General features: G+C 39.4%; 1 protein-coding gene across 2 annotated transcripts; it reads right to left on the bottom strand.

Moving 5' to 3' along the window:
• Positions 1 to 404: 404 nt before the first annotated feature.
• On the bottom strand, positions 405 to 8,880 carry LOC139411863 (insulin gene enhancer protein isl-1-like). Of its 2 annotated transcripts, none has more exons than XM_071158609.1 (6): positions 8,602 to 8,880; positions 7,837 to 8,026; positions 6,597 to 6,856; positions 3,796 to 4,082; positions 3,130 to 3,318; positions 405 to 1,768 (listed from the first exon to the last, which is right to left on the bottom strand). In XM_071158609.1, the coding sequence occupies exons 1-6, from the start codon at positions 8,627 to 8,629 to the stop codon at positions 1,652 to 1,654; spliced, it is 1,071 nt and encodes a 356-aa protein (XP_071014710.1). In that variant the 5' UTR covers positions 8,630 to 8,880; the 3' UTR covers positions 405 to 1,651. The 2 variants fall into 2 exon arrangements, with proteins under 2 accessions (XP_071014710.1, XP_071014711.1); XM_071158610.1 differs by having other exon boundaries at positions 1,574 to 1,768; positions 3,130 to 3,297; positions 8,602 to 8,724.
• Between the last annotated feature and the right edge of the window lie 2,781 nt (positions 8,881 to 11,661).

Here is an 11,661-nt window from a genome sequence, read left to right as displayed (position 1 = left end):
TATATATATATATATATATATATATATATGTATATATATATATATATATATATATATATACTAGGCCAAAAAACAGGTGTAAAATGATGGGATGATTGCAGAACGAAGACCAAGAGAGATGCAGACTATATTATAGACGTCGTATTGCTCAGTAACTGCTATCACAAAATGTTATTTTTAACCGAGTCAAAGTAAACACGGAACATTGCAATAAAGTCCTAAGGAGGTGTAAAATAACAGGATGAATTCAGCCCGAGGACAAAGATAGATGCACACTGTATCTGCCGTCATATTAGTGAAATAATCCTGGAGATATATTTCTACACATGGCGTTGTTTTATTAGTAATATATAGAAAGGGACAGGACGCATACAATTAGGATAGATAAATCGGAGACCACGGTACAATCGTTTTTCTTTTTTTACTTCAGTAAAGAAAGTTACACAAAAAAAAGTGGCAAGTCTTTCAACAATAAATAATAAATAATTTTGTTTAACAGGAACAAACGAAAAAAAAAACGATCATTATAACTTATACACATCTTTGGGAAAGAAAAAAAAACATATTCTTGAATGGACACAAACTCACACATAAAAGTCCCACGTAGCTTGTGGCAAAATAGAGGTATACCTTGTTGCAATGCTTAAGTAGGCCTTACTTGGGCTTTATCAAGGAGATAATAACAAAATAATTGAATAGCAATATTTGCAATCCCCTCCAAACGGCATCTTATCAGGAGGCGAATCTCAGGTCAAGTTATTTTAGAGAAACAGAATAGCCAGTCATTTGTTTGTATATTCAAACATTATGCACAACAATGTGCAAATGTAGAACCAGATTTCATCTTCAATATTAAAGTTCATATTTTTCCTAGAGGTCCGTTGGTCCAGGAGTGTATGTGTGGTGTAGTATTATAAATTGTTTTTGTCAAACCGTTACCAGGAGTTTCCAACGGGCAGCACCAGTCATGTATGACGTAGTGAGATCTACAGATCTCGCTACGCATGAGTCGCAGACACTTTATGGTGCAGGCAGATGCGCTCTCTCCGCGGCTCCTGGAAACACGCACTTCTTCTAGGGCTCTATTCAAACATTATAGCTGAGGTTCAGCGTTGCAGCGTGACTGAAAGAGGCAATGTTCCCCCCGCGTTAGCGGAGATTGCATTCATGTTAATCGCTGTATATGTCAGCTAAATGGGAAATTAGCTTTAAATGTCTATCGCGCAATACGTAACGCTTCAGCAACACAGATTGGATAGAGCCCATAGACTGCTCCATTGTCCTCTCCTTTCCTCTTCTCCAGGGTTGTTTTGCGGCGGGTGGACGGACGGACGGACGTATGACGGACATATGGACAGATCTAGGTGGGGTAATAATCCATGATTGTCTTCACAGTGTAAAACTACAACCAAGGGGTTGTTTCGTCGTTAAAGAGGCTTCGTGCAGTTGCGGGAGGAGGATTCTCTTTAATCTCTCAGTTCGAATGAAATCAACAAGAGATTCAGTGACATTTTGTTTCTTTCAACCCCGAGTTATTTTTTTTTTCTTTCAGTTTTCAGTCAGTTCGCCCCTTTGCCCAACTAGCATCACTTCATCATCAGTCAGAAATATGACAATAGTCTAACGTAGTCTACAGTCGGTCCTCGAGGCCCTACGCCTCTATAGGGCTCGAGACCATGCTGTTGGGTGTGTCTGGAAGTTGGGATGACATCGAGGCGACTTCGCTCCCTGTCGAGTTGGAACCAGGTCCTCCCTCCGAAAAATGGACCTGAACAAAACAAAGGAACAATGTAATATATAAGATTACATTATTCAACATATTAATTAAAATATTTTAGACAATACAATAGAATGAATCCACATATCGACCTCAATACGACCAATATTAATAGCCTAAATTACAGAAAATAATATAAAATATTATGAACTTAAAATGACAATAACCTAACCTTTACTCTAATGTTACTCTAATCGTTATTCGTGATTTCGTTCACACTGTCTACCAGACAGACAGTTTAGTAATATAGTACAGCCTCTAACTGGACTCACCAGTTGTGTTATAGTACAGCCTCTAACTGGACTCACCAGTTGTGTTATAGTACAGCCTCTAACTGGACTCACTAGTTGTGTTATAGTACAGTCTCTAACTGGACTCACCAGTTGTGTTATAGTACAGCCTCTAACTGGACTCACTAATTGTGTTATAGTAGAGCCTCTAACTGGACTCACCAGTTGTGTTATAGTAGAGCCTCTAACTGGACTCACTAGTTGTGTTATAGTAGAGCCTCTAACTGGACTCACCAGTTGTGTTATAGTAGAGCCTCTAACTGGACTCACCAGTTGTGTTATAGTACAGCCTCTAACTGGACTCACCAGTTGTGTTATAGTACAGCCTCTAACTGGACTCACCAGTTGTGTTATAGTACAGCCTCTAAATGGACTCACCAGTTGTGTTATAGTACAGCCTCTAACTGGACTCACCAGTTGTGTTATAGTACAGCCTCTAACTGGACTCACCAGTTGTGTTATAGTATAGCCTCTAACTGGACTCACCAGTTGTGTTATAGTAGAGCCTCTAACTGGACTCACCAGTTGTGTTATAGTAGAGCCTCTAACTGGACTCACTAGTTGTGTTATAGTACAGCCTCTAACTGGACTCACCAGTTGTGTTATAGTACAGCCTCTAACTGGACTCACCAGTTGTGTTATAGTATAGCCTCTAACTGGACTCACCAGTTGTGTTATAGTAGAGCCTCTAACTGGACTCACCAGTTGTGTTATAGTAGAGCCTCTAACTGGACTCACTAGTTGTGTTATAGTACAGCCTCTAACTGGACTCACCAGTTGTGTTATAGTAGAGCTTCTAACTGGACTCACCAGTTGTGTTATAGTAGAGCCTCTAACTGGACTCACCAGTTGTGTTATAGTAGAGCCTCTAACTGGACTCACCAGTTGTGTTATAGTAGAGCCTCTAACTGGACTCACTAGTTGTGTTATAGTACAGCCTCTAACTTGACTCACCAGTTGTGTTATAGTAGAGCCTCTAACTGGACTCACCAGTTGTGTTATAGTACAGCCTCTAACTGGACTCACCAGTTGTGTTATAGTACAGCCTCTAACTGGACTCACCAGTTGTTGAAACGCGGGTTGATCCATGTCACTCTGCAACGCGAAGTCACTGAGGACCTTCCAAGGCGGCTGGTAACTCTGCACCTCCACTGGGTTTGCCTGTAAACCACCGTCGTGTCTCTCCGGGCTGGCCGCCACCATCGGTGTACCCGTCATTCCCTGGATATTCTGCAGATAGTCCCAGAGAAACTGATCGTCATATAAAGTTTAAAATTAGCATGTCAACATTGACCCAACAACAACAACAGCATTAGCTATTTAGAATATGATGGAAATGTTTGTGCGTAACGATCATGTAGACTGTGTGTGTGTGTGTGTGTGTGTGTGTGTGTGTGTGTGTGTGTGTGTGTGTGTGTGTGTGTGTGTGTGTGTGTGTGTGTGTGTGTGTGTGTGTGTGTGTGTGTGTGTGTGTGTGGCCTAAGTAAAAAAAAAGGGACAAGTCATGCGCCTGCATGTGGATATATCTCACGCATCCATCCATAGGCAGACGTATACGACCATTTCTCCGTTTCTATTTTCCCCTCAATTATTTCATGAAAACAAAATGACCAGACAAGAATAGAAGTATTATAATGGAACAGTTACAACAGCTACCAGCGTTTGGACCGATAAGAACACCACTGTTTTGAATCCTTTATTTAAATAAAGACCAGACAGGGTTCTCACCGTTTTGTCGTCGGGCTGATGTTGCTGTAACTGTTTCATCAGAATACTCCTCTTCTTGTCCTTGCAACGCTTGTTTTGGAACCAGACCCGGATGACTCGGGGACTGAGACCGGTCATCTCGACTAGCTGCTCCTTCATCAGAGCGTCGGGTCGGGGGTTTGCGTTGTAGCAGGTCCGCAAAGTGTGGAGTTGCTTTTCGTTAAGAACTGTCCGTACGCGTGTGGTCTTCTCCGGTTGTTTGTGGACGTGCGGTCGAAGCACGGGCTGTCTGGCTGATATTGGTTCTGCTGTTGAGAAAGAGAGGAGGAAATACAGAATAAATATTATTTATCGGCACTTCAACATCATGGATATATAAAGACACTGTTGAATACAAAAATTGAGATTACAAAAACGTACACTCTCAAAAGTATAAGACGCCTAGTATGGAGTATCCATTCAGCGTGATGTTATCCGGGTCTTATGGTAATATGTTATTACTACAGCTATCAACCAACCCCATCCTTGACCTATCATTATCACTGCTGTTCACATTTCAGTTGTCCAAACTTCTATTAGGCCTACATTTTCTACCCTGAGCAAGGCAGTTAACACACTGTTCCCCGGGCGTGGAAAAAGTGGCTGTCGATTATGGCAGCCCCCCGCACCTCTCTGATTCAGAGGGGTTGGGTTAAATGCGGAAGACACGTTTCAGTTGAAGGCATTCAGTTGTACAACTGATTAGGTATCCCCGTTTCCCATTTAATACTGTCTAAAATTCAATTAAAATCCACAACAGAGAAAGAGCATTGTCATGTATTGTAGCTTATAGGGATAGCCTACCACTGGGGTTTTAAATGAACATCATTACCTTATTACGCATGGATGGGCTATACGTTGATATACTTTGATATTAGCCTATATATCATTCATTTTCTTTTTTTACTATTAGTGAAAGTGCGTTCTTGTCAGGTTTAGCATATATGTCTAAATTACCTCTATTGGAAAAGGGGGTCAATATTTTCTGCGTTAAACGTGGACCATGGCGCAGGAAATGTGAAAGAGTGGACTGTCAAATACGTAGTTTATTTGAATTTTTTATAGATACATCAAGTCGAAAAGGGTTCTCACTAGATTGGTGCGATACCTTTTGATTTAATAATTCATTAAGAACGAAGTCTCGTAAAAATATTGCTGTGGCCATCTGACCGAGCTTCCGGTTATGTAGTATGTTTTCCAATCCGGTTATAACCTCAGCACTAACTGCGACTATCGGTTACACATAGGCCTAACATGTATGCAGTCTGAGGAAATAGTATATTCCGACAATTTGAAGTGCGTGGCCAACAAACTGGCTTGTATAATTCACCCAAAAACCACATAATACAATAATACATCATTATTGTGACACGTTACATTTAATCTAGACTGTAGGCCCCTAAACTTCAGCACGAAAATAATGTATCATTTCATCTTTATATAAAGTAAACTACCGACTGTTATTTTTTTTAAGTCAAACAAACAAACACCATTTATATCTGAATTCCTAGGAGGGCCTCATAATTCAGCTAGAACTATGTAAAGAAAGACGTTGCTCAGATATTCTCCCTCTTGTGAAATACCTTGACAAAGAGCACTCGCAAATGCGAATGATTTCATAAGTGACATACACCACACCATTGACCTAATAATAATCAAATATACACAATCCTCATTTGTGATTCACAATAACGTCGCGCCGCTTATTTTATCAAGTAATGTAGGCTATATATATATATATATATATATATATATATATATATATATATATATATATATATTCATGACATATATACAACTATATTAGCCAATAGAAATGTAGGCTATATATATTCATGACATATATACAACTATATTAGCCAATGGTAATGTAGGCTATTCATATTCATGACATATAAACAACTATATTAGCCAATAGAAATATAGGCTATATATATTCATGACATATAAACAACTATATTAGCCAATGGTAATGTAGGCTATATTTATGACATAGAAACAACTATATTAGCCAATGGTAATGTAGGCTATATTCATGACATAGAAACAACTATATTAGCCAATGGTAATGTAGGCTATATTCATGACATAGAAACAACTATATTAGCCAATGGTAATGTAGGCTATATTCATGACATAGAAACAACTATATTAGCCAATGGTAATGTAGGCTATATTCATGACATAGAAACAACTATATTAGCCAATGGTAATGTAGGCTATATTCATGACATAGAAACAACTATATTAGCCAATGGTAATGTAGGCTATATTCATGACATAGAAACAACTATATTAGCCAATGGTAACGTAGGCTATATTCATGACATACACAACTATATTAGCCAATAGATGCGCATATCATATTCAGATGATTCCAGAATGCATTTGGAGCTACACGTTTTCATTGAAACGCAGCCCCTACTGTTGAAATCAACTCGGTACATCACGGCAAGATACTCCAATGAAACGTTTCGTGGTATCTGTTTATATTTGTTTGGTATTGTGTTACGGACATTGGAAAACGTAGGCCAATTAAAAAACGTTTGTATCGACGATGCTATACATTCATCTGTGTCTTCATGTGCTCCAAATCAATGGCTCTTCACAAATATTCCCAATGCCCGTTGCCTGAAAACAAACTTTTCAACTAATACAACATCAATCTAATTGCCAAACACCAACAACACATATACAAGCCAACTGAAAGCAACAACAACAACAACAACAACAACAACAACAACAAAAAACACCACTGCCATTGATATAAATTGTTAACCTACCTGCCATTTGTAAAGGTCTGGCCGGGTGGAGGGGGCTGAGGGAGTCTCCGACGCCCATTGTTGCCCGCTCCACGACGTCATGGTCGGCCCGGCAGAACAAGCCATCCTCCCTCAGAGCGAACTCGTCCCCCGGGATGAGCTGTCGGCTGCAGGCCACACACCGAAAACACTCGATATGGTACACCTTGGAGCGCGCTCTCATCACGAAGTCATTCTTGCTGAAACCGATGTTGCATTTAGCGCACTTTATCCCGTATAACCTAGAGGGTTAGGAGAGATTGGGTGACCGGTTAGAGTCAGCTAACGGTGTCACAAGGCACCAAGGCCCACTGTTAGGCTAATGCTGTGGCTGGACACCAGACATAATAGGACAAGCAGAAGCAGGATTGTTAGGCCTTAATATTTAGTTATGTTTATACCACATGAGATGACTTGAAACCCGTTTTATAATAGTACATTAGTAAAAACAAAGCACAGACCTATTCTGTAGAAACAGAGAAGAATGGAACCAATATCATGAGCGTAGAGATATAGACCTAGTATAACTCTAAATATTCCTAGAAGACTCATAATATCATTATTATTATTATTTTTATTTTATTTTTTATTACAGGCGATAACTCTACAAATCATTAAAATATATCTAGATTCAATTGTAGACTAGTTGTAGGTCCAATGTATTTGGCCAATTATATGTCATTAAAATCGATCTATTGACTCACTTTATGGTCATCAATGCTGCAAAATATTGCTGTAAGGCTACATTAAATAATATGTTGGTAATATGTTTGTAATATGTTTGTATTGCATATGCAAACGTGGTCAACATGTAGCCAGCCTCATGTTCTGTCAAAACGGTGTCAGTCCTGATGTGGTTTCAACAACATATCTGTTTATTTTTCAATAGAAAACCCAGTTGGGGTCTATCGCTGTAGTCTATGATTATAAAGACAATATAATAAACAGTTCATTGCAAATATGCTAATCATCAATAGTAACCTCATGTAGTCTGAAAATATAAAATATATATTTTTTAATAGTAGAATATGTAAATATGACCTACTTTAAAATATAGTTTTCCCGAGCATTCAAATATGTTAGCAAATAAATGTTCACGTCCCATGTATAACCATGTATGTTATGATACTATAGACAGTTAATACCTGAATGTGTCAACCAGTCAATCAATAATAAACAATGCTTTTCAACAACTATGATATTCATAACAAACAGCTCTTACCTAACATAGTCCCTTTTACAGTAGGTTTTCCCGTCTCGGACAAAGCAGGTACAAGACTCGTCCAGATACTGATTACACTCTGCACACTTCAAACAGGCAGCGTGCCATTCGAGGTCCGGAGAGACCCGCAGAATATACTGGTCGTGGATCTGGTTCCCACAGCCGACACACAACGATATGAGCCGCTTTTCTGGAGAACAGAGTCAGGAGAAAAATATTAGAATATAAATTAGGATTCTAAATATTATATTGAGTATAATGAATGTCCCATAGTAATGTCGTCAGGAAGGGGTTCTACATTTGCTGTTGAGAACAAGCATCTATTCAACAAGGGAAATATACTATAATCGACAATGTCAACAACAACCATATTAATAATAATAATATAATAATAATATTAATTACTTATTTGTTTTAATTTATTATATATAATACACGTTGGTTATTAACGATAATAAGATTATTTATGATTGGTCTATAGACTAGTTTTAATGCGCGCTGCTTTTCAATGATCTAAAGTAACTTTACAGGCATTGAAATGGTGTATCCTTGATATCGGAATTGTAAAGACAATTCGGGTGGAAACGTTTCATTAAATGGGAACTGCTAAGACAATAAACTTTACACAAACCGGTGACAAACTTGCAAAGAAAACAAATCGACGTAGAAATTAGTCTAATTTAGCCTCAGTTTTGCATCACTCAGAATAGAATAGAATAGACACTTGATTTGAATGGCATCCCGAGCCAAACCAGCTCCACTCACTTTTCGGTGGATCCCCCATATCGCCCATGTCCAAGAAGTAAGGCGGCGTAAGGTCCACTTTTAAAACGTGGTGCAACAGTTTTGAAGCTGTTTGTTTTTCGTTTTTTCCTCCGGACTGCGGGTATAGAGCAGTCGCCTGTGTACTGACCGGTGCTGGCTGATTGTTAACCGGGTGTTGCAGCCGGACTTGTTCTTAGTCGGTGGAGAGGGCGGGGGTGTGAGAGGGTCTGTTCTCCGGTGCCTGGTCCCTGTGTTGTGATGGGGCGCGCTAGTCTCTATCTCCCACTCAAACTCCCTTGCACCAACTCTACTCTATCGCCATCGGGCTGACGTAGGACACCGAAACGTCATCTTTATGGGATGCTGATTGGTTATGAAGAAAGGAGCAGCTGTTGCTGTTAGCCCAGTCCAAGTACATGCCTTCCCAGCTCATTTTCTGGATCACATATACTTCAATCCAACTACCCCCCTACCCGGCTCCTATTCTGGATCAGTCCAACTACCCTCCCCACCCGGCTCCTGTTCTGAATCCGTCCAACTACCCAACCTACCCGGCTCCTATTCTGGATGAGTCCAACTACCCCCTCTCGGGTGCTATTCTTGATCAGTCTATACTCCACCGAACAAGGCTTTGTTTCTACGTTGTCATTGATATTAAATTATGAATTTGCATTTTCGAGTCTACAAACAAAATGCAACAAAGCAATAGGCTACGAGCCCCCCGCATATTTGGTCGATGGTAGGCTACAGCCTACATGCAGTCCAGAGTAGCTATGTTGTTTATCTTTGGGCATGCCATTTTATATAGATAGGCCTGTTACGATGTACGTTATTTCTTTTGGAGAGGGAATCAACGTAGCATGCAAGGATGTGTAATATACATTATCTGGTTAAACATCTGGGTCGGCAGGGCAGCCTAGTGCTTAGAGCATTGGGCCAATAACCGAAAGGTTGCTGGATCAAATCCCCGAACTGGTAAAAATCTGTCGTTCTACCCCTGAATCAGGCAATTAACCATGTCATTTTAATTAAGTAAAGGTTATTAACTGACTTAAGTAAAGGTCATTTAAAAACATATTATTATAATAATAAAAAACGTTGTTGTCCATCACATTTTGGTTGTGGTCATCGACTATATCTACAATGCTATATCTTTACATTTAATTGAATATTTTGTTTGTTGAAAACGGAACCGAATTACTCACATTATGAACCAATATTGAAATGATATAACCATAAAACAAAAAGTAAGCATGGTTTTATACAGTTTGTCTTGGGAAAAATATTGCTTGTGGTTTCTATGTATTTTACAGACATGGTCATAATGTGATTAAAATCAATATTACAGTGTTTCGTCAGTATGCAGGGTTGTCAACCCAACCGTTATTAGCATATATAATTACACATAATGACAACCCTAAACCCGACGCGACACGGGCTGGAATACAAACTCACATTGTGGGGCATCAGATAATAACTGAGTAGAGAAAGAAACAACGTGGGACGGGTGGGCATAATGGGTTCTCTCAGTAGGTACAGGCTACGCCTGGACAAGCATTTTCAATAGGATGGTTTTGTGTTTTTTGTATTATAATTTGTTGACCAATCAGTTTAGTTAATATATCCGATTTATTGGCCAACAATAAAGGGTTGAAATAAGTCTACTCAACATTCCTCAATACAGAATCTACGTCTACAGATCGGAATGTGACGGTCATATTTCTATTTCTGTATATGGACTAGACTACACATCTCTGACTCTGAACAAACAACCTTTTGGCCGATTTCTGAATAGCTCACCAGGCCGACAGTGAATGAGTTGAGGAACCAACGGGGCATATTAGACCAAAACACGCCCTCTTGTGTTAGCAGGATGGCCCTATTTAGCAACCTTTTAACCTTGCACACAAAGACACATACAGGCCATAATGTAGACTGCTGGCGTCCTCTATATCCTTATACTGAGTAGGCTTTCATTCACAGGCAGGTGTAATTTTTAGTATCACAAGGCCATAAGGACTAATAGACGTGGTAGACAGTGCAGTATAATTGTATTACTTTCCTTCTGAAAAGCTTTTTTTTCTTCTGGAGAGTATATTTAAAAAAAACCTGGATGCAGTCTATATATATCTATATATATATATATATATCTAGTCTCAGTATATATATATATATATATATATATAGAGAGAGAGAGAGAGAGAGAGGGAGAGAGAGAGAGAGAGAGAGAGAGAGAGAGAGAGAGAGAGAGAGAGAGAGAGAGAGAGAGAGAGAGAGAGAGAGAGAGAGAGAGAGAGAGAGAGAGAGAGAGATGAAAAGGGGAAACATATATTTGATGCACTAATAGATGATTTTATATTTACATTTTAGTCATTTAGCAGACGTTCTTATCCAGAATCATCTTAAATAACCTTTTACTGCAGTGGGCTAAATCAGGGTCACAAAGAGTTCTTCAACCTTCTACTGCAGTGGGCTAAATCAGGGTCACACAGAGTTCTTCAACCTTCTACTGCAGTGGGCTAAATCAGGGTCACACAGAGTTCTTTAACCTTCTACTGCAGTGGGCTAAATCAGAGTCACAAAGAGTTCTTCAACCTTCTACTGCAGTGAGCTAAATCAAAGTCACAAAAAGTGTGTATTGGTATTCTTAAACAAATCTACTTTGATACAAAAGTATACACCTCACACCCATGGTGGGGGGGGGGGGGGGGGGGTTCACGGGTGCTGTGGGCGTTTAACATTTTTGTAACCTCTTATGCTAGGGGACAGTATTTTCACATCCGGATGAAAAGCGTGCCCAAAGTAAACTACCGGCTACTCGTGGCCCAGAAGCTAGGATATGCCTATTACTAATAGATTTGGATAGAAAACACTCTTAAGTTTCTAAAACTGTTTGAATGATGTTTTGTGAGTATAACATAACTTATTTGGCAGGCGAAACCACGAGGACAAACCATCCGTGAAATTATTTTTTTGAGGTCACTTTCTTTTCAATTTGGGAACCTAGAATTCTAAGGCAGTTGCTTGCAGTTCCTATCACTTCCACTGGATGTCAACAGT

The sequence above is a fragment of the Oncorhynchus clarkii genome, chromosome 6 (genome assembly GCF_045791955.1).
Source record: "Oncorhynchus clarkii lewisi isolate Uvic-CL-2024 chromosome 6, UVic_Ocla_1.0, whole genome shotgun sequence".
In the NCBI taxonomy this organism is placed as follows: domain Eukaryota; kingdom Metazoa; phylum Chordata; class Actinopteri; order Salmoniformes; family Salmonidae; genus Oncorhynchus; species Oncorhynchus clarkii.
Note: the sequence above shows the minus strand (reverse complement) of the source record. Positions and strands in the feature narration are given on the sequence as shown.